General features: G+C 42.4%; 1 protein-coding gene across 6 annotated transcripts in view; it reads right to left on the minus strand.

Annotated features, from left to right (window-relative positions):
- Nucleotides 1-24,677, minus strand: part of LOC140466907 (SRSF protein kinase 2-like) — a 220,224-nt gene that overhangs the window by 42,369 nt on the left and 153,178 nt on the right. For 5 of the 6 annotated variants that reach the window (XM_072562713.1, XM_072562714.1, XM_072562709.1 and 2 more), the window contains 2 exons: nt 24,236-24,401; nt 12,942-12,967 (listed from right to left, as the gene is read on the minus strand). In XM_072562713.1, the coding sequence (XP_072418814.1) occupies nt 12,942-12,967; nt 24,236-24,401 (192 nt within the window). The remainder of the gene's footprint in view (nt 1-12,941; nt 12,968-24,235; nt 24,402-24,677) is intronic. The other variant, XM_072562715.1, reaches the window with a different exon arrangement.

Genomic DNA, 24,677 nt, shown 5'->3' on the forward strand with positions numbered 1-24,677 from the left:
AAAACATTAAAAACTCATTTACTAATACACAATACTCTAAAATTGGTACAAGTAACCAATAATACATTTTAGAAAATACAAAGCTTCATCTTAATTAATGTCACATTTGCAAAATGATACTGCTCACTTGCTTCCTGATATCCTTCTTTTTTCCTCATTGTGAAACATAGAATTTAAAATACTGTGTGGTTAATTGTCCAAAAGTCTACAATCAACAGATTGGAAAGAATCTGAACATAGCACTATCTACTATCAGCATTTCTCATACACTTAAGTAGCAGTTGCCTTTTAAGTTGATATTGCTAATTGTTGGTCTCATGTGAAGAGACTTCAACAACACTTGTAAATTCATCAGTTTAAAAGCATTACACTAGTGATTTACTGATCTCAAGCATGGCACCAGAGGTTATGTGTAATAAATTAAAAACATGCATTTTTTTTAATCTCAAGAAATCCCATAACCAATGAAACAATGCCAATGTGTAGTCACTATTCTAAAGGTAGAAAACGTGAAAGCTAATTTGCACACAACATCCCACAAATAGCAATGTGGGAAATGATCAGACGGTTTATTTTGTTACATTGATGAACACGAAGAGAATGCCCTGCTGTTCCTCAACTAGTAACAGGATTTTCTTTGCAAATATCTGAGACACCAAGTGCAGCTTCAGTTCAACATTTCAAACAAAGGTCTGTAATCAACTAATGCAAAATGCCTTCATATGATTCAAACCTCTGAAGCAGGACTTTAGCCACAACCTTCTGTTGCTGATATGAGGCCACTATCACAAAGCTATAACTGACCTTCAATTAATTTCTTCCAACTGTTTTAGATTGAAACAAGATCCCTAGAATTCTTCAGAATTTCAGGGCAATTTTTATAGTAAATCTAAACAATGAATGTGACATGAGATTGTGGATGCAGTAGCAAGTTTGCCAATGATTTCTCAATATTAAAACTAATTTTAATTGTATAAAATAGACTGCCCAGAACCACTCTGTGCTGGTAATTAGTTCATTCTGATCTATTTAGCACCAATATATTATGTTAAACCCAATTGCTTAAGAGCTGTCCACCTAGTCACATTAAGGAAGTCACAACTGGCTAGATAAAGTCAGTTTGAGATCCAGGCCTTGGCAATAAGGAAAGCTCTGAACAGAATGGGGATTGAACAGGCCTCATAAATGACTTTGAACTGGCCTACAGGAAACACATGCATATAAACAGATTACATGTTAACAGAGAACAAATTAATGTATTCCTATTTTTGTCTCTCATCTTCTTTAGTTTGCTTGTTTTTGTCAACGATATTGTTCCCCTTTTAGTAATCCCTTTCAAGATATATTGCCCAGAATTTCTAAGAGGCCAAAATTTTTATTCATTCAGGGATGTAGGTGTCACTGACTGGATCATAATTTATTATCCACACCTACATGTCTTGGAGAAGATGGTGGTGAGCTACTTTCTTGAATCGCTGCAGTCTTTTGGATGTGTGTGCCCACAGTGCTGTTAGTATGGGAGTTCCACAAGCTTGATCCAGTGACAGTGAAGAAACAGTGATCACCAAGTAAGGATGGTAAGTGACTGGAAAAAGAATTTGTAGGTATTCCTATGTATCTGCTGCCTTTATTCTTCTAGGTGGCAGCAGTCACTAGTTTGGACAGCACTGACTCAGGTGCCTTAGCAAATGGCTGCAGTGCATTTTGTAGATGGTACAACCTGCTGCTACTGTGTGTTGGTGAAGGAAGTTAAAAATCACACAATACCAGGTTATAGTCCAATGGATTTATTTGGAAGCACTATCTTTCAGAGCACTGCTCCTTCATCGGGTGCTTGTCTGAAGGGAGTGAATGTTGAAAGGAGTCGATAAAATGTCAGTCAACCAAGATGCTTTGTCCTGGATGATGTCAATCTTCTTGAGTATTGTTGGAGCTGCACACATCCAGGCAAGTGGCACGTATTCTATTACACTCCTGACTTGTGTCTTGTGGACAGGTATCAAGAAAACAGGAGACGAATTCTTGCTACAGGATTCTGACCTGTTCTTGTAGCCATGTATTAATACGACTGGTACAGTTTCTGGTCTATGATAGCTCCCAGGATGTTGATAGTGGGGGACTCAAGTGATGGTAATGCCATTGAATGTCAAGGGCCAATGGTTAGATTCTCTTGTTGGAGATAGAGACTGCCTGACACTTAGGTGACATGAATGTTACTTGCTAATTATCAAGCAAAACTGGGTACAGTCCAGATCTTCTGCATTTGGACATGCTCTGCTTTATTTTCTGTGGAATTGTGAATGGAGCAGAACACTGTGTAATCATTTCAAAATATCCTTACTTTTGACTTAGGATAGTCAGAGGCCATTGATAAAGCAATTGTAGATGATGCCCTTTAATTAGGCTTTCTCCTTCCCTTTTATTTCAAAAATCTTTATGCAATAGAAGTACAAATTAATAACCATGCATAGATGGCAATGAGGCATTTGGGACCTGCTGAATAATGAAGCCAGCAGTGTACCTCCTTAACCCAAACTTAAGGATTGAGAAAGTAAGAGGAATGATAGAAAAAGCAACAGAGTGAGTTAAGGTGACATCAGATGGAAGGACAGAAATAAAGGAAAAGAAAAACTTTGACTTACAGAAAAAAGTACAGTGAAGAAGGTTATCCAAGATTACAAAGGAATCTTGATCAATTGGGATGAGGAGTGGTAGATGGAGTTTAATTTGAATAAATGTAATGCATTTTGGTAAAGCAAACAAGAGGCAGGAAGTATATGATAGAGCCCTGGGTGATGGTATTGTTCAGAGAGACAAAGGGGTTCAAGTACACAGCTCTTTGAAAGTTGTGTCACAGGTAGACAAAGTAGTTAAGGTGGCTTTTAGCACACTTGCCTTCATTGTTGAGACTATTCAGTACAGGAACAAAAACAAAAAATGCTGGAAAATCTCAGCAAATATGGCAGCCTCTGTGGAGAGAATTCAGTGTTAATGTTTTGGGTCCAGTGACCCTTCTTCAGAACTCCAGTTCCAAAGAAGGGCCATGAGACCTGAAACATTAACTTTGATTTCTCTCCACACATGCTGCTAGATCTGCTGAGATTTTCCAGCAACTTCTGATTCCAGATTCTGCAGTTCTTTCGGTTTTTCATTTAAGTAGAGAAGTTGGGATGTCATCTTGAAGTTATACAAGCTGTTAGTGAGAACACTTTTGGTGTGCTGTCTATAGTTCTATTCACCCTGCTGTAGGAAGGATATTAATAAATTGGAGAGGGTTCAGAAATTATTAACAAGGATGTTGCCAGGAATGGAGGGTTCGAGTTACAGGGAGACGGTGAATAGGCTGGGACATTTTCGCTGGAGCGCAAGAGGCTGAAAAGTGACGTTATAGAGATTTATAAAATCATAAGGGGCATAGTAGTGGACTCGCCATCATTAAGGGCATTTAAATGGTCATTGGATAAACATATGGATGATATGGAATAGTGTACGTTCGATGGGCTTCAGATCGTTTTCACAGGTCGGTGCAACATTGAGGACAAAAGGGCCTGTATTACGCTGTAATGTTCTATGTTCTATAAGTGAGGTGAATAGCAAAAGTCTTTTCCTGAGGGGAGGAAAATTCAAAACCAGGGGGCATATTTTTAAGATGAGAGGAGAAAGATTTAAAAGGGACCTGGGAGGCAATTATTTCACATAGAGGGTGATTTGTACATGGAATGAAATGCCAGAGGAAGTGATAGATACAGGTACAGTTCCAACATTTAAAAGACATTTGGACAAGTACATAAATAGTAAAAGTTTAGAGGGATATGCGCCAAATGCAGGCAAGTAGCACTAGTTGAGTTTGGAAAATTTGGTCAGCGTGGATGAGTTGGACTAAAGGGTCTGCTTTCATGCTATATAATTCTATGACAATGACTCTATGACAAAAGGAAAAGAAATGTTTAAAATGCAAAAATATTACAATGCAATTAAACTCATCATTGCTTTGCAATAATTCTGGACCCACTTTATATTTTATATCAGAACACACTAACTCAGATTTTGCTCAAATAAATAACAGTAAGATAATCAATGGTCACTTCTATTGAGAGATAAATAAAAAGAAAACCTTTGAGGCACGATTTTAACTCATTTGTAATCTATATTACGCAGATATAAAACCAGGCCTCTGGAATATGCACACACAGTTAAGTGCAGAGTTCCAGACATTTCTAGCAGAGGTTCTACAAAGTGCATGCCATTTAGTCTTTGAAGATGAATTTTGTATTGAAATAGTTGCAATGACATGAAACTACCATACTTGTATTAATTCCCCACGAAAGAGGGCTGAATACGTTAGCGCATTCAGGAGCGAGTGCATTTTTACACTGCATGATAACTGATAATTACTGTCGAGCAACCTTGGTGGCCCACACAAAATAATCATTTGGTAGTACAGAACTTGAATACTGCTGAAAAAGATGTTTTGTCAAAGTTTTTTGTCCTGCACTCATCAGGATATTTCTCAAGAATACCAGTTCAAGAGGAAAACCACTACATACTCCATGACAGATGCAAGTGTTGCCATGGAGATTAAGTCCATTAATTGACAGTTAAGGGCCATGCTTGTATAAATTTAAAACTAGTCAGATTGATTCTAACTGATCAACGACTTGCCCTGAGAAATGAACCAAGCTGTCACTTATTTTGTTGAGTTGAAAGATGTGTACATGCTTTTTCTTCCCCTCTCTGCCAAGAACAGGGCCCTGTGTATTAACGTGTATAGCTTCCAGTACACACAAGTGTACCACAGTGCAAGCCCAATTGACAGCCCTAAATTAGCGGTCAGCGACATTCTTCATACATTCAGGATTATTCTGAAAATGTTATCCAATTGCAGAATCATATCTAATGTCAGACACTGTTGCAATCTTTGCCAGCACAAATAGGTTGAATACAGTTAGTATCTTGTTCGTTATAAACAGCAAATACGCTGTTTGATACAATCCACCAGTCTTAATGATGTATGGGCCTACATATGGGCAGCATGGTGGCTCAGTAGTTAGCACTGCTGCCTCACAGCGCCAGGGACCCGGGTTCGATTCCAACCTCAGGCAACTGCCTGCATGGAGTTTGCACATTGTCCCCGTTCTGTGGGGGGTTCCTCCAGGTGCTCTGGTGTCCTCCCACAGTCCAAAGATGTGCAGGTTAGGTGAACTGGCCATGCTAAATTGTCTGCAGTGTTCAGGGATGTGTAGGTTAGGTGCATTAGTCAGAGGAAATGTCGAGTAATAGGGTAGGGGAATGGGTCTGGGTGGGATACTCTTTGGAGGATCAGTGTGGACTTGTTGGGCTAAATAGCCTATTTCCACACTATAGGGATTCTATGTAAACTGACATCACATCACTCATTTGTGTGATACGCAGAAAGCCTTTAATGTCTTGTCAGCAGCATCCCATTAGTGGTGAACACCACTCGTAGCTATTGCATTGTAGTGGCATAAAAGGGCCATTTTCAACTGTTGACCAAGGTTGAGATACTTTACCTTTCCAGTTTAATCTAACAAAGACAGAGCACGTTTTCAGGACCAAGAGTAACTGACTTCAGACCTTTCATGACTGCATGGTATACAGAGAGAAATGATTTCATCAAGGTAGTCACTCATGCAGGATGGCTTTGATGCATTCTGTTTCAGCATCAGGGCTACACGGTAAACGTATTGCTAAGGGACCATTAAAAAAGTTGCCAATAAAGCCATTCTTACAATGCAGGAATCCCATAACATACGATATGACCAATGAAAGCAGGTTTACAGCAGACATTAGTAGAGAAATGAGAGTCGACAGTGTGGTGCGAGAGAAGCGCAGCAGGTCAGGCAACATCTGAGGAGCAGGAGAATCAACATTTTGATCAAAAGCCTTATTCCTGATGAAGGGTTTTTGTCTAAAACGTCGATTCTCCTGTTCCTCAGATGCTGCCTGACCTGGTATGATTTTCCAGCACCACATTCTTGACTCACTTTCGCCTAGTGGTAGAGAGATTCCTGGCCAAATTCTCAACTACGAAATCGAGATAAGAAAGCTCATTTGTCTGCTCCATTTTAATACTTAAAAGTACAAGATGGAGCCCATTAAAACACACAAGGAGATTTTCACATGCAGCTATGGATTCAAATATTGCAACAACATTATCTACTCAATGGAAATATGCAAGTGTCAGGGAGATTAGATATCATTCTATTGAAGGCACATTTCTCACGGAATCCTATGAAAATAATTGCTAGCGCTGGGTCTAGTGGGGGCCCTCTCTCTTATGGCAACACCATCTAGTTGGGCAACACTGTTATTGAAACGGAACTCACCTGCATGAGTTGCCGAGTCAATCAGCATTCTCCTCTCATGCAATATAAATGCTGGCTTTCCCTTTGAATTGGTATACTTGCAAAACGTCCTGGTGTGTGAAATCTGAAAGCTTTGACAAAATGTGTTTTTTTGCAGCAATAAAATAATTTCATAGGTAAAGAGTCTTATTCTCTTCAAAACTTGTTTGGTCCCCTTTTTTGTCCCTACCCTCCCCATTAATTTCAAATAAAGTGTGCTTCCCAATCATTATTTCATTTATTGTTAAAAATTCAACCTACTTATACTTCCTGATCTGGACTCTGTGTGACTCAGTAAGGAATTATCAATCTGATTGGTGAAAGATCTTTGTGGTTTCTTGCATTAGCTGTCCAAACACAGGCAATACATATCTCAGGACTAGAAACTTGATGGCAGGGATTGTGCATTCCAAAGCCAATCAAGTCTTTGTGGACAACTGCCAGCAAACTGAACATAAAGGATCACAGTTTTACCACTGACTACAAAATCTGGACCAAGTATTTTATGATATACTTGAACTTTTCAGGACAATGAAGTAAAGATGGCATAATATACTTAAAGTTATGTAGTCTGAAGCATTCAATGGCTAATTTTCTTTAAACCATTAGATCCCAAACTTAAATTCAAAACTTTATTTCAATTCAGGAAGAATAAGGAAAATCTATATTAAAAATACATGGTCAGAAATTGAGGTAGACAGGATTCCTCAAACTAAATGTTAGGCTCCAAATTCCAGTTCCAATTTGAAATCTGATACCATTTCAGCAAATATCCATAATAATTATTTGTTAAACCAAATTAACAGCATATTAAACAAATCTGTCACCACTCAACGTGAAGGTTTTCACTAAGCTGAGTCATTCTCCTGTGTATTCTCGGCATTTTCACTGCATATTAGTAAGTTATTCTTAGCTCAGATTCCATTTCATTATAATGCAATATTTAAACTGGTGGTTTTGCCATATTTTCACTCTTGGGAACCAACAATCACATGTCAAGCCTATGGGCTTCAAGATTCCCAATATGCAGAAACACTAAATGTCGATCTAGAAGCCGAACAAACCTACTGCCTGGATATATTCAAAGATGAACACAGTATTATTTCAATCAGCTCCTAGACTTATTTTGTAATAATACTTTCCTCAACTTGATTAGTGTCCCTTCTATTGCTGGTCCTCTTGCTAGATCCCTGACAGTGGGTGTTCCACAGAAATTACAAGCCCATACAGTCACACTCTGGTTCTAGATTTCCTTAGTAGATAGTACCATCACCTTGGAGTCCAATTGATTTGGCTTCATGACAGACTTGAGCATATACTGCTAACCAATATTTGAAATCAATACATGGTGTGTGCTGAATTGTAAGGAGTGGGAAGCAGGACACATATACAAATATATTTTTCTGGCATTGGTATTTGTGCAGACACATATATGTATGATGCATGCATAATGGAGTCAATTTGACAGAAAGGAGGACAGAATTGCAATTTTTCCTACAAAATGAATGAGCGAGAGAAAGAGTTAGAGAATGCAAAAGCTAGAGAGAGAGAGAATGCAAGAGCAAAAGAATGCAAGAGCAAGCAAGGCAGCGCAGGAAAAAGTGAGCGACAGAAAGAGTACCAGAGCGAGAGATTACAAGAGAGGGAACACAAGTGCATGCAAGCAACAGAGAGTGCGCGAGAGAATGCGTGCGCGAGAGAGAGCGTGCGCAAGAGCGCGCGGGAACCTAAGTGACAGAGGGAGTGTGAGAAGATGCGAGCGACAGAGAGAGCGTGAGAGCATGCGGGCGACAGAGAGAGCGTGAGAGCATGCGGGCGACAGAGAGAGCGTGAGAGCATGCGGGCGACAGAGGGAACGCGTGGAAACGCGGGCGACAGAGGGAACGCGTGGAAACGCGGGCGACAGAGGGAACGCGCGGAAACGCGGGCGACAGAGGGAGCGCGCGAGAGCACGCTGGCGACAGAGAGAGCGCGCGAGAGCACGTGGGCGACAGAGAGCGCGCGAGAGCACGCGGGCGACAGAGAGAGCGCGCGAGAGCACGCGGGCGACAGAGTGCAAGGGAACTTAAGTGACAGAGGGAGTGCGAGAGTATGCGAGCGACAGAGAGAGCGCGTGAGAAGGCGAGCGACAGAGAGAGCGCGTGAGAAGGCGAGCGACAGAGAGAGCGCGTGAGAAGGCGAGCGACAGAGAGAGCGCGTGAGAAGGCGAGCGACAGAGAGAGCGCGTGAGAAGGCGAGCGACAGAGAGAGCGCGTGAGAAGGCGAGCGACAGAGAGAGCGCGTGAGAAGGCGAGCGACAGAGAGAGCGCGTGAGAAGGCGAGCGACAGAGAGAGCGCGTGAGAAGGCGAGCGACAGAGAGAGCGCGTGAGAAGGCGAGCGACAGAGAGAGCGCGTGAGAAGGCGAGCGACAGAGAGAGCGCGTGAGAAGGCGAGCGACAGAGAGAGCGCGTGAGAAAGCGAGCGACAGAGAGAGAGAGCGCGTGAGAAGGCGAGCGACAGAGAGAGCGCGTGAGAAGGCGAGCGACAGAGAGAGCGCGTGAGAAGGCGAGCGACAGAGAGAGAGAGCGCGTGAGAAGGCGAGCGACAGAGAGAGCGCGTGAGAAGGCGAGCGACAGAGAGAGCGCGTGAGAAGGCGAGCGACAGAGAAAGTGAGAGAGACTGTGGGCGACAGAGGTCACCTGAGGGTATTTGTGCAACAGAAACAGCACGCAAGAGTGCGAGCGACAGAGACAGCGCGAGAGACTGCGGGCGACAGGGAGAGGGCGAGAGAATGCGAGTGACAGAAAGAGCACGAGCGACAGGGAGAGGGCAAGCAACTCGAGCAACAGAGAGCAAGGGCATGCCAGCGACACAGAGCGCGAGAGAATGCGAGTGACAGAGACACTGTTAGCAACAGACAGCGTGAGAGACTGTGGGCGACAGAGAGCATGCAAGGGAATGCGAGTGACAGAGAGATCGTAGAGCACGAGAGAATGCGAGCAACGGAGGGAGCACGTGGAAATGCGAGTGACACAGAGAGCGCAAGAGAATGCAAGTGACAGAGAACAGAGAGACTGCAGGCGACAGGGAGAGGGCGAGAGCATGTGGGCAACAGAGAAAGCACTAGACAATGCGAGTGACAGAACACGCGAAAGAATGAGAGTGACAGTAAGAGCACGAGAGAATGCGAGCGACAGTGAGAGCACGAGTGATAGAGAGCATGCAGAGACTGCGGGCGACAGGGAGAGGGCGAGAGCATGCATGCAACAGAGAGACCACGAGAGAATGCGAGCAACAGAGTGCGCAAAACAATGAACTATACAGAGAGCGCAAGAGACTGTGAGTGACAGAAAGAGCATGACAGAATGCAAGCAACAGAGACAGCGCAAGAGAATGCAAGTGACAGAGTACGAAAGAATGTGAGTGACAGAGAAAATGCGAGAGAATGCGAGCGACAGAGAGAGCGCAAGAGCATGCGAGCGTCAGAGAGAGCGCGAGAGGCCATGAGCGTCAGAGAGAGCGAGCGACAGAAACAGCATGAGAGAATGTGAGCAACAGAGCGCAAGGGAACGTGAGTGACAAAAAGCACGCGAGAGGGTGCGGGCGACAGAGCACGAGATAATGCAAGCAACAGAGAGAGCGGGAGAGCAACAGACCTCGAATGACAGCAAGCGTGCGAGGGAATGCGAGTGACACAGAGAACGCGTGAGCATACGAGCGAAAGAGAGAATGTGAGAGAATGCGAGCGACAGAGAGAATGCGAGTGACAGAGAGAGCACGAGTGAAAGAGAGAGCATGAGAGCATGCAAGTGACAGGGTGCGATAGACCTCAAGTGACAGCAAACGTGCAAGGGAATGCGAGTGACAGAGAGAGCGCGAGTGAATGCAAGCGATAGAGAGATTGTAAGACACTGCGAGCGACAGAAAGCGCAAGAGAATGCAAGCAACAGAGAAAGCGTGAGAGCATGGGAGTGACAGAGGGAGCACGTGGAAATGCAAGCAGCAGAATGCAAGAGAATGCGAGCGACACAGAGAGCGTGACAGCATGCGAGCCACAGAGACAGCTTGAGAGCATGCAAGCGACAGAGAGTGCGGCAGACCTCGAGTGACAGCAAGCGTGGGAGGGAATGTGAGCAAGAGAGAGAGCATGCGAGCGACAGAGAGACCGCAACAGACTGAGAGCGACAGCAAGCATGCGAGGGAATGAGAGCATCAGAGAAAGTGCGAGTGAATGTGAGCGATAGAGAGAACGTGTGAGAATGAAAGCGACAGAGATAACACGTGAGAATGCGAGCGATAGAGAGAACACGAGCGACAGAGAGAGCACGAAAGAATGTGCTCAACAGAGAGAACGTGTGGGAATGGGAGTGACAGAGAGCGCACGAGAGTATGCGGGCGACAGAGACAGCATGAGGGGATATGGGTGACAGAGAGAGCGCAAAAGAATGCAAACGACAGTGCGAGAGCGAGAGCATGCAAGTGACAGAGAGCACAACAGAATGCAAGTGACAGAGAGAGCATGAGAGAATGCGGTCAACAGAGAGTGTGTGAGAGCACACAAGTGACCGAGAGTGTGCAAGAGCATACGAGCGACAGACAGAGTGCGAGAGCATGCAGTCAACAAAGTGCATGCGAGAGCATGCGAGTGACAAGAGACAGCGTGAGAGCAACAGAGTGCGAGAGCATGCGAACCACAGAGAAGGCACGAGAGCATGCGAACGGCAGAGAGTGAGCAACAAAGAAAGCATGAGTGCGCGAGAACGAGAGCCTGCGAGCGACAGACAGAGTGCAGGAGCCTGCGAGCGACAGAGAGAACACGAGAGAACGCAAGCGACAGAGAGAGCAAGAGAGAACGCAAGCCACAGAGAGCGCACGAGAGAATGCAAGCCACAGAGAAGGCACAAGAGCATGTGAGCAACAGATGGAGCTTGAGGGAATACAAGCGGCAGAGAGAGCACGAGAGAAGGCGAGTGAAAGAGCGCGAGAGCATGCAAGTGACAGGGAAGGCACGAGAGACTGTGAGCAACAGAGAGAGTGCAAGGTCGAGAGCATGTGAGCAACAGACAGCTTGAGAGAATGCAAGTGGCAGAGACAGCACGAGAGTGGGAGCATGCGAGTGACAGAGAGAGCGCAAGACCTAGAGCATGCGAGTAACAGAGAGCGCAAGAGAATGTGAGCAAGAGGGAGAGTGAGAGAGCGAGAGAATGCAAGCAATCACGAGAGCGCAAGACAGTGATGAAGAGAGGATGCGAGAGTAAGAATGTGAAAGCGAGAGAGCGAGAAAATGAGATAGGCAGCCTGACAGACCAAGAGAGTGAGAATGTGAGAGCGCAAGTGAGAGAGCAAGAGAATGCAGGAGCAAGAGAATGTGAGAGACAGACAGACAGACAGACTGAGCGACAGAGAATGCGTGATCCCAAGAGAGAGGGAGACCGTTCAAGAGTGAGACCGAAGGAATGCGAGAGACAGACAGAACGCAAGTGAGAGAGAGGTTGAGAGAGAAAGAATGCGAAAGCAAGGGAGCAAGAGAGTGTGAACGCAAAAGTGAGAGAAGAAGAATGCGGGAGCGTGTGAATGTGAGAACGAGATGTCGAGAATGCGGAAGCAAAAGAATGCGAAAGAGTGAGAGAAAATGAGAGCGAGAGACTGCGAGAGTGAGAGAGTGAGAATGCAGGACTGAGAGAGCAATATACCAAGAAAGTGAGATTGTGAGTGCAAGAGACTGAGAGAGAACAAATGTAAGAGCCAGAATGTGAAAGTCGAGAGCAAAAATGCCAGAGCACGAATGAGGACACGCGCGAATGAGAACACGAGTGAATAAGGGAGAGAAAGAGAGCGTGAGAGAATGAAAGCAAATATGAAATAGAGCAGAAACAATAAAGAGAAAGAGAATGAGAAAAAAAAGCATGTAATAGAATGAGACAGAAAAGAAAGTAAAAGGTAGAGAGAGAAAGACGAATGTGAGCATGCATTAGGTTGAAGGGGCTGGAGTGTAGACAAACAGGGGAGGGGCAGAGTGCAAGAAGACAATGTGTAGGAAGATGTAGTGTTATAGAGGTCTACAGCACAGAAAAAAAGCCTTTCAGCCCATTGAGTCCACAGTACTCATAACAAATAGCTAACTATGCTAATCTCATTTTACAGCACTTGGTGCATAGCCAGAAAAAGAGAAAGAAAAGCCAAGAGAGATAAGTAATTATAATGTATAAATTAATGAAAGGAAAAATGTTGATAAACTAACAAATGGAGGAAACAGGGTGGTGAAAGAGAGTTAGAAATGTGCAAAGAGTGGAGGAAGAGACAGGATTAATGAAATTAGACAAATGGGTGAACATAAGTACTAGGTCAAAACTAAACAGGATAGATAATAAATGCAAACTACTAGATCCAGTAAATCACAAAGTGAAATGTTTGGGTATTTCAATCCACAAGAATTTGCATGAATAACACTATTTTAAAGGAAATAAATTTGGTTGTACAAATGCTTCAACTGCTGAGAGTTTGTATTTCTATAAGGATAACAGTTTAAGGGCAACTCTGAAGAGCTGTCAGTAGTGTGAACAATCTCTGCACAGCAAAACCAACAAACTACTCACCAGTTTCTGCTGTGGAGCAGTACTCACTGCAAAAATAAAAAAAAAGTAAAAATCAGCAACATGAAATGAAAGACTAAATACAAACTGTGCTGTTTATTTCACAATTTGTCATTGCCTCTAGTATCCTTAGAAAAAAACAATGAGAAATATGGAAGTTAAACCAACAATTCATTGGATTATAGGTTTTAAATATTAAAAATTGTTACGATTATGTAATTTGTCAAAATAAATTATCCCTAATCAGGGAATGTGGACAGATCATTATAGATTACTACAAAAAGCTGTGAGAACTTGCTGGACGTCATCTCAACAACTCTCCTTTTTGGCTTTGTCACTGCCTCGTGGTGCATGGCAAGAAATTAGCAAAGGTTAGGCCAACAATTTCCTTCTGTGGCACAGTAATCTGGTGTGAAAGTACCAAAGCATAACTTCAAAATCTGAGCTATATGATTTTGTTCTCAACTAATCTTCCATCTATTCAAAACTAAGTAATGCATATAGGTATATATTCAGTAGATGTAACAGGTACCTCTGATAATATTTTCAATGAGATGCTAATGCCATTTTGGAAAAGTTTGTTTAATACTGTAGTCAATCTCCCACATGCAGCTGCATATAAGGAACTAATATCAAGTATACTTTTCAGATGTTTTGGATTTAGAGAGGTTTTTTTGGAAGTGGGATCCAACAAAACATGCAAATCAGGGTTCTACGCAATACACAGCACAATTTGAATTGGAAGTCAGTGGACGTGCTTGATTATGAAACAGCCAGAGCCAGAGAGGTGACCAGAGGTGATCGTTGCTGCCTGCAGCCCCAAAGACCCTCCTGCAAACAAGACCCTAGTTCACCTCAAAATCGAATGCATCATTTTTGTGAATGCCATTATTTGGGGCTACCAATGATAGGTCTACTCCGACAGTGGTCAGTCAGCCAAAAAGCCTTGGGGAGAACACTTAACCTGAAACTTTGATTTTCTCAATGTGGTACTGGAGAAAGTTTTAGTTATTTTGGAATTAGGATAGAATATTTTTATATTGATGTAGACTTGGAAACTGAGGTGAAAAAGCATGTACCTTTACTTAGAGTTAACATACCATTTCCACTTGGATGGAGAGCACGCTACCAGCTCTCAAAGCTCACAAACATGATCTGCAACAATTACGGAGGCATCAAAATGGGGTCACATTGGGAATAGCTTTGGGAAGCAATGCAATCAAGGGTTGAGAAAAACTGCAAATGAACAGCTTTGTACCGTCACATATGGACTGGTAGGTGGTATGAGTAACCAGGGCAGGATGCTGTTCTTTAATACTGCAGCCATGAGTTCCAAAGGTTGTACGATCTTCCCAAGGGATATGGATGCCTTTGTGAAGCTGGCTAAGAATTTAAAAGTTAGAGACAGAGGATTTCATATTTGTGGTCCACCCAGGGACCACCAAAACTGACGACATGCAGAAAATTCTTCTGGTAGTGCTGGAGTCCAAATTAAAATGCAGAACCTCACAGCTAATAATCCCTGCCTTGTTCCTGAACATTGTGCAAATTGTCATAGGGACAAAAAGGTTAGAAGATGACAAATATGACTTAAAAGGATTGAGATAGACCAGGGTTTTGATTTATGACTTAGTACCAGCATTCTCCAGAAAGCAAGAGCTACTCTGTTTTAATGTATTCCACTCAAACTATGTTTAGGAAAATGGACAACTTGGTGAATGGGAGGAAATTATAACAAAGGGTGAATGGGTGAATTCAGAAAAAAAAAGATTGATCTTCCTGAGAGTCAATCCAAAGAATGCGACAGGCCTGGACGAAGTCAGTGGAGGTTTTCACTGACATCTTCAACCTCTCCCTCATACAAGTCGAAGTCTCTACCTGCTTCAAGAAGACCACCATTATCCCGGTACCAAAGAAAGCGCATGCAACATTCCTTAATGACTACCACTCAGACTCGCACATCCACAATCATGAAATGCTTCAAGAGGCTAGTCCCCTCCAAACTGATCTCAAAGATTCGAGACCTAATCTCTGCCCTCTGGAACTGGATCCTCAGCTTCCTGACCCATAGACTGCAATCAATGAAGAGAGACTACTGCACATCCTCCATGATAACCCTCAACAATGGAGACCCCAAAACACATTTATAGCCCCCTGCTTTACCTCCTGTACACCCACGACTGTGTAGCCAAATTCTGAGTGAATGCCATCTACAAGTTCACTGAAAATACCACCATGGTAGGACAGATATCAAATAACAATGAGTCAGAATACAGAAAGGAGATAAAGGACTTGGTGCACCATGATAACAACCTTTCATTGTCAGCAAAACAAAAGAACTGATCATTGACTTCAGAAAGAATAGGGGAGAATATGGCCCTATCTACGTCAATGGAGTCGAGGTTGAGAGCATCAAGTTCCTCGGAATGACAATAACCAACAACCTGTCCTGAACTTCCCATGTAGATGTGACAGTCAAAAAGGCATAACAACGTCTCCTCTTCTTCAGGCAGTTTAGGAAATTCGGCATGTCCATAAGGATGATCTGCCTGTATTGCCTGCAAACAAAACTTTTCACTGTACTTAAGTACACATGACCACAATAAATCAAATCAAATCAAATCAAACCAAATAACTTCAAGACCCTAAAGCAGAATTGTAATTTGAGTAACAAATAAGCAGAATGAATCAGAAAGGGGCAGGCAGAGATAATTGGGCATTAGGGGTTGCTGAAGTGACATTGCAGGAAACGAAAAGTTAAGATGAAAACACTATGAAATTGTGTCACGTAATCACAAATAAATAGCCGAATTAGTAACAGAGATAGAATTAAAAGGGTTGATGAAAAAGTCTTTATGGAAATGTGATTTTGAAGTAACAAAGATTGAAATTTAAATATTCCAGGATACTCCTTTACAAAAGCAAGGGAAAAAGGAAAAGGATTGGTAGTCCTCATAAAAAAATTTAACTTAAGAATCAAGATATACAATAGGTTTGGAAGGAGTTAAAGAGAAAATAGATAGTTATTACTTATAAGCCAGTTTTAGTAGTTAAAAGGTCAGATAGAGTGTAAATCAAGAAATTCGAGATACATATCACAAAGATAATACAATAATCAAATATACTTTAATCTTCATATAGTAAAAAGACTGAGGACAAGTTCGTGGAATGCATTCAAGATTCTTTAGGCCAGTATGTGGAGAAGCTGTCTCGGAAACAGACTCTTATTTGAAAATTGTGTAATGAAACAGAGTTGCTAATAATTTTCTGGTAAAGAACCTATGAAAAGAATGATGATGACATTATCATAGACTATGAGAGTCATTTAGTTAAGTCTGAAACTAGCGTCCTATTAAAGCAAACTTTAACGGTAAGTGGGAAAAGTGAGTTAAGCTAGTTTGGGAAATTAGGTGAAAACATACGATAAGACAATAAGACATAGGAGCAGAGTCAGACCATTCGGTCCATTGAGTCTGCTCTGCCATTTGATCATGGCTAATATGCTTCTCAATCTCATTCTCCTGCCTTCTCCCTCTGTTCCTTGATCCCCTTACCAATCAAGAACCAATGTATCTCTTCCTGAAATACATGCAATGACCTCCACCACTTCTGTGGCAAAGAGTTTCACAGATTCACCACCTTCTGGCTGAAGAAATTCCTCCTCAGCTCAGTTCTAAAGGGTCACTCCTTCACTCGGAGGCTGTGACCTTGAGTCCTAGTCCCTTCTAGTGGAAATGTCTTCTGCACATCCACTTTATCCAGGCCTCTGGACCCCCATAATTCCCACTCCCCCAAGGCCAGCACATCTTTCCTGAGATAAGAGGCACAAACTGCTCACAATATTCCAAATGCAGTCTGACCAGAACCTAATACAGCCTCAGCAGTACATCTCTGCTCTTGTATTCTAACCCAATGAAATGAATCCTAACATTGCATCTGCCTTCCTAACTGCCAAATGAATCGCATGTTACCCTGAACAGAATCCTGAACTAGGACCTGGGAGTCCCTTTGTGCTTCAAATTTTCAAAGCCTTTCCGCATTTATAAAATAGTCTATGCCTCTATGTTTCCTACCAAAACACAATTTCATACTTTCCCACACTATATTCCATCTGTCACTTCTTTGCCCACTTGCCTGTTATGTTCAAGTCCTTTTGTAGCCACCCCACTTATTCAACACTACTTGTCCCTCCATCTATTTTTGTGTAAATTACAAACATTGCAACAATGCCCATCATTCCTTCATCCAGATCGTTCATGTATAACATGAATAGTGGTGGTCCCAACCCTGACCCCTGTGGAACTCCACTAGTCACCCACTGCCATTCTGAAAAAGACCCCTTTATCCCTACTCTCTGCCTTCTGCTAGTCAGTCAGTCAATCCTCTATCCATGCCAGTACATTGCCTCTAACACCATGGGAATTTATCTTATTTAGCAGCTTCCTGTGCAGCACCTTTGTCAAAAGTCTTCTGGAAATCCAAATAGATCATGTCCACTGGCGCTCCATTGTCTAACTTGCCCTCACCTCCTCACAATTCGTCAGGAATGACTTCCCCTTGACAAAGTTACGTTGATTCTCCCCTAATTTACCATGCACTCACAAGTACTCCACAATCTCATTGTTAATAACAGACATTAAAATCTTTCCCGAGGTCAGACTAACCAGCTTAATAGTTTCCTGTCTCCTGCCTCTCTTCTTAAACAGGGATGTTCAAATAACCACTTTCTAGTTCTCAAAGACACCGCTCCCCCCACCCCAATGATTCCTGAAAAATGACTGCTAATGCCTTCTACAATTTCCTTCAGAACTCTTAGGTGCAGTTCATCTGGTCTGGGTGTATTATCTGCCTTCAGATCTTTCAGCTTCCCAGAACCTTCTCTTTGTGATGACCACTACACTCACCGCTACCCCGGTCTCTCCTGAAGTTCTGGTACGGTGCTGGCGTTTTCCACTGTGAAAACTGATGCAAAGTATCTAATCAGTTCCTCCACCATTTCTTTGTTCCAATTACTACTTCTCTTTCAGATTATGGTCACTGCCTCAAAGGGTTCCTTCACTTTTGGGTCCCTAATCAAGTCTGCCTCATTACATATTACCAAATCCAGAAGTGCCTGTTCCCTAGTGGGTTCTACCAAAGCTGCTCCAAAAATTCATCTCACAGACATTCCACAAATTCGTTTTGTTTAGATCTGCTACCAACCTGTTTTTCCCAGTCCACCTGTATATTGAAGTCCCCCTCACATGCATTTTATATTTCATGATTTATTTTCTTCCAAACATCCTGACTGATGCTAGGAGGCCTTAACACAACTTTATCAAGGTATTTTCTCCTTTGCAATTCCTCAACTCTATCCAATCAGATTCCCTGCCTTCTGACTCTATATCACTTCTTGCTATTGATTCAATTTCATTTCTTGCTAACAGGACAAAGCTGCCTCCTCTACCCATCCTTTTTATAGGCTGTGTATCTTTGAATACTTAATTCCTAGCCCTGATCCCCTTGCTGCCACGTCTCAGATACCCACAACATCATACCTGCCAATTTCAATGTGCACTAAAAGCTCATTTACCTTGTTTCGTATGCTGTATACATTTATGCACAACACCTTCAGTCCTGCATTGACTGCCCCACTTCTTATCATATCTGCTGTATCGGAGGTTAGATTCCTGAACTTTTCCATACTCTGTCCTGGAGACCTGTTTTGGAAACTTTAACCTCTGTTGAGTTCTCCACTCCTTTAAAGTTTTTCATAATTTTCCATGCAATTGAACCCACCTCCCCATTATTTAGTTTGAAGTCCTATCCACAGTCCTACTTATGTGATTCACAAGGACTCTGGTCCCAATGTGATTTAGTTGAAGCCTGTCCCATTAGAACAGCTCCCTCCTTCCCTTGCATTGATGTCAATGTCCCATGAATTCAAACCCATTTCTCCCATATCAATTTCTGAGCAGTGGTTAATAATCCTTTTACTAAGGTTTCTTCCTGTCTACCCTGTCTCTGCCCCTCCTAGTTTTGTACACTTCAGTAAGAATCTTGCTCAAGTTTTTCTGCTCTAAGGAAAACAGTCCCAGCATATCTTGTCTCTCTGCATACCTGAAACATTCCAGCCCAGAAAACATTCTGGTGAATCTCATCTGCACCCACTTTAGTGCAATCACATCCTTCTAGTGGCAACTAGTACTGTTAACAGTACTCAGGCTGTGGCCTAACTAACATCTTATACACCTCCACCATAACCTACCTTGCATTCTTGTATTCAATGCCTTGTCCAATAATGACAAATATCCCATGACGTCTTAACCACTAATCCACGTGTCCTGTTGCCTTCAGGGATCTGTGGGCATGCACACCAAGGTCTCTCTGATCCTCTGCATTTACTGTGTCCTCCCTTGGCTTGTTAGTCTTCCCAAAACGCATCACCTCTCATTTTTCGGGATTAAATTCAATTTCCCATTGCTCTCCCACTCTGACCAACCTACTTACATCATGCTGTAGTCTAAAGCTTTCTGCCTCGCTATTCACCACATCAACTTTTATGCTAACTGTGAACTTACTGGTCAAACTTTCTACATTCAGTCTAGATCATTAATGTACTCCATAAACAGCAAGGAATCGAGCGCCAAACACTGCAGTAATGCCATTGGACACAGGTTTCCAATCACAAAAGCAATCTTCGACTATCACCCTCTGCCTCCTGCCCCAAAGCCCATTTTAGATCCAATTTATTCAAAGCACAGAAACATTTGAAATTAATAACCCTTCCTCAGCGTAAATTAAATACCTGTTAAGTGTCAGGATCCCTGTAGGGCTGAGTAACTTTTAAAAGGAAAAAATCCCCAATGTTGCTAAAAGAAATGAATCAGATGGACAAGATTTCATTTTTTACAAGTTTGCCTGGAACAAACCAACTAAAAATGACAAACCGTAATTCAAACATTAATAAACAGGCAAAAGATGTTTCAAATGAAAAGGCAAATTTCACTTTAAATAGTCAATACTATAAAGATATACCTTGAGTACAAGCACTTGCATTTGTCCCACACAGTAGCACAATGTGCAATTTCACATTCTTTCCACCTTGACCTGTATTTTGCAGGAGGCCTCGCTTCCCACTCAATCATTTTGAATCTTCAGTGATATTCACCTGCAGCTGTATACTATCTGAAATCTCCAGATAGTTAAAACTGACAACATGCTGAAGTGGGAGTTGACACAGGGCATGCTGACATGGGGCACACAGACACAAGCTGGCCGCTGAGCCATTACATGGAAAAGCATAGCGAAGCATACACAGGTACTGCCTGAGGTCAACAGGATACCAGCACAATGGACACAGAACATAGAAATTAGTTTAAGGCGGGTTGGGGAGACAATACACATCAGTAACGTCTACTGCCCACCAAAATGTCCGAGTCCAGCCACCACCTTCAATAGAAATGATAACTACCTGAGACTGCTTGTACACAAGTGTTAATACCTTAGATTTGCAGTAATGGAAAATGGTCTTCCTTCTCAGGAAGAACAATCATGACCAATTACTGCAGCAATGGACTTCTGCGTAGCTGCTGAAACTGACAATGAGTCTGTAATGTTTTCTGTAAACAAACCATGCTACACAAAGACTCGATATCTGGACCATTACACCATGAAATGTATAAAATATCATGACATGTGCTCTGAGGGCGAGAGAAGGCTTGCAGCTGACAGCCGTGCTGCCGAATGTCTCTCTCCCCGGAGCTCGGGTTTCTTCGTACAATAAACTCTGTCGTTGAATCCAGATTCTGACTTCAAGGCGGGTGATTTTCTCCACAACAATGCAAAGGGTCATATTCACAGAGATGTACAGCATGGATCAAGGCCCTTCGGCCCATCTTGTCTCTGCACGTTATCAAGCGAGTAACAATTTTTGGTTCTTGATTATCTGAATATTTTTTAAATGTTGTGAAGGTTCCTGCCTCTACCACCCTTTCAGGCACTGAATTCTAAATAGCCACCACCCTCTGGGTAAAAAAATTCTTCCTTAAATCCACTCTAAACCCTCACCCTTTACACTAAATTTAAGTCCCAGGTATTGATCTCTCTGTTAAGAAAAAAATTGTGAAGGGTCACATTTGAGTCAAAACATCAAGTCCACTTTGTACAACCTTCTCAGACTCAGGTTTCAAAAGTTGTCATGTCACAGAATCCCCAAACATTCCATTTCTTGACACATCTGAACAGTCAGGTGGACTCTGGCAAAAATGTAACACGGGCAATGGGTCTTGTCCAATTATCAATTTATCCAATTCAGTCCCCTGCTGCAGCTGTCTTTAGCTCTGTCCTTTCTAACTGTATTACATAGAGTATAGAGTATACAGTCCCTGTTATATTCGGAGTCTTGCCTCAATACCAGGACCTGTTGTAAACTATAAAACAGAAAACAAATCCACTTATGGCGAGCATACTAAACTATATATTCTGAACCACCAATCTCATGATATACTGGATCCTAACACAACAATTAGCTTTTTATTTACATTTTTTTTCTTAGTTTCTCATCTCCATGGCAAATGCAGGTCATGCGGACATTTTTCGTACTGATGTCATATGTTCAAATAAGTGAGTTGCTCAATTAAAGAGATTGTGTCTATGGGTCAAATGGCCTCCTTCTGTGTTGTAGCAATTCTTCTGATTTATAATTAAGAAACCAACTAGCTCTCATTAAGATCTTTTATCATTTGAACATGGAATGTCAGCAACATTGGCTAGGTCCATATTTATTGCCTAACTCCAAATGCCCTTGACTAGGTGATGGGGAGCTATTTTCTTTAACCATTGCAATCTCTGCAATGCAGGTTTGGTCAAAGTGCTATTAGAAAGAGGGTTTCAAGGTTTTGACAGTGAATGTACAGCTTGTAGATCCATGTCAGGGTATTGTGCAGCTTGGAGAGGACCCTTCAGGTGGTGCTGCTCCTATGCATCTGCTGTCCTTCTGGGTATTGGCTGTTGCAAGTTTGAAAAGGTGCTGTTGAAGGAGCTTTGGTGAATCGCTGCAGTGTCTCTTGTAGGTTGTAACAATGCTGCCAATGAGTATTGGTGGTGAATGGAATGCCTGGTGAAATCGGTGGATGGGTTGCCAATCAAATCAGCAGCTTTGTTCAGGATGGTGTCAAATTTCTTGACTTACTTAAGCTACATCATCCAGGTATGTAGATAGCATTCCATCACTCCTGACGTGTGCCTTGTAGATAATGGTTTGCATGAGGAGACAAGGAGCTTCTGGTTACAGAATTCCTAGCCTCTGACCTGACCATATAGTCACAATATTTGTATGGCTAGTCCAGTTGACTGTTTTCTAGTCACTGGAAGCTCCCCCAGAATATGATAATGGAGGACTTGACAATGGTACTGCTATCAAACATCAAGGGAAATGGTTAGATTCTCTCTGATTGCCATTACTTGGCAGTTCTATTACACAAACTTTACTTGATATTAGTTAGCACATGCCTGAATCTTGCCAAAATAGTCATAGTGAAGGCATAGTGGTATTGTCACTGGATTTGTAATTCAGAGCCCAACGTATGGCTCTGGAGTCCAGGATCAAATCCCACTATGGCAAATGGTGGAATAACAATATGGAATTAAATGTCTAAAGAATGTCCACTGCTGATTGTCCTAAACACCCATCCGGTTCACCAACATTCATTCAGGAAGGAAAATTGTCATCTTTACCTGGTCTGGCCTACATGTGACTTCAGACTCCCAGTAATGTAGTTAATTCTTAACTGCCATCTGAAATGGCTTAGCAAGCCACTCTGTTGTATCAGTGAAAAAGTCTCAAAAAAGGAGTGAAACCAGACAGGCCACCTAGCACAATTTAGGTACCAGAAATGACAACAGCAAACTCAGCTCCACAAACCCTGCAAAGTTCTCCTTATTAACATCTGGAGGCTAGTGCCAGAATTGAGACATCCATTTCAGAGTAGTTTAGCAACAGCCTGACAGAGTCATACTTACGGAAACGCAACTTACAGACCAAGTCTCAGTCAAAACAATTAACATCCCAGAATATGTCCTGTTCCACTGGCAGGACAGACCTAACAGATGTTATAGCAGAATGATAAACAGTTGAAAGGGAATTGCCCTGGGAGTCTTTAACACTTGGTCTGGAGCCCATGAAGCTTCAAGCATCAAGTCAAACATTGGCAAGAAAGGTGTTGTCGATTACTACCCCGATCAAACCCAAACCAAACCCATCCACTTAACCAACACCTAACTGACGAATCAGTGCTCTTCCATGTTGAGCACCACTTGAAGGAAGTACTAAGGGTGGCACAGGTGCTGAACCACCTGGCATTCACTCCTGCACATTTCAGTGAATCTGGGTTGATCATAATCGAGGAGTAGGGAACGTGCTGGGTCATGAGGTTGCAGATTGTGTCGGGCATATAATAATGGGATGGCCCATTTTGAATTGCTAAATCTGTTCAAAACCTCCCCTGTAAAGCACAGTTGTAGTGCCACACAACACAAAGGCATATATTCCCAAGGTGAAGACAGATGGGATTTTGTCTCCACAAGGACTGTATGGTGGTCACTCTCACCAATACGGTCATGGATGGATGCAACTGTTGCAGGTAGATTGATGACAACGAGGTTGTCCCTCTTGTTGGTTCCTTGAATACCTGTGGCACACTCAGTCTAGCAGCTATGTGGGGTTTAAACAATGCCATGAGAATTCATGGGGCCCATATTGAGGATTTACAGGGCAAATCCTTCCCACCTGCATTCTACTGTGCTGCAACATTTGCTGGGTCTGATCCACCAGTGATGTAAGATATACACATACATGGTGACAAAAGCCTCTGGGATATTGTACAATACGATTTCATGGCTATGACTATGATAATTTTCCCAATTTTGTCAAAATAACCCATTATGTAGGAGAGTCTATGCAGGGTCAACAGGACATTTGCATCTGTAGACCAGACCAGATCAGGATGGCAGATCTTCTTTCCTGAAGGACATTCATGAATCAGACTGGGTTTTACAACAATTAATAATGGCTCAATGGTCACCATTAGATTAGCTGGCAATTTCAAGATTTAATAACTGAATTTAAATTTCACCATCTGCTGTCTGCTGTAAGTAGTAGCCCATGCTTCTACATTAATAGTCCACTAATAGAACCATTTGTCATTACCGCCCCTTTGGATTGCCCCTGACTTCATTTTGGTCTTAAAGACAATAGTACAAAAATAAACTGTAGGTTTTTCTCAAAGTACACGGGTCATCATATAAAGATGACTTACCTGCTGAACCAGAAGGTGGTGGAGCACCAGCTTTTTGCCATTCTGTTGCTTCAACAGCCATTCGTCGAATGTAGGATTCATCTACACACATTAAGATGTTTTCTGGTTTTATGTCTGTGTGAATAATCTTGCACTTGCTGTGTAGATAATCTAAACCTTGCAATACCTATTAGCAAACAAAGAATGGAAAGCAAACTAAGTCAAATTTCGGCTCTCCAAAGTACAATAGTTAAACATAAACTGCATTTTGAGCTGTTTCAGTGCAGACATACACTTATTGTGTTTATAATATTCAAGAATATTTTGATCCGACCCCAAAAGTATTCATGAGTAGCACTTCCTGCCAAATGGGAACTTGATTTACAAAAAAATGCTCATTTGTCACATTTACAAAATTTGATTTTGGCCCACAGATACACTTCAAAATAAAAGTGACACCATT

Source organism: Chiloscyllium punctatum, chromosome 44 (assembly GCF_047496795.1).
Source record: "Chiloscyllium punctatum isolate Juve2018m chromosome 44, sChiPun1.3, whole genome shotgun sequence".
NCBI lineage: Eukaryota > Metazoa > Chordata > Chondrichthyes > Orectolobiformes > Hemiscylliidae > Chiloscyllium > Chiloscyllium punctatum.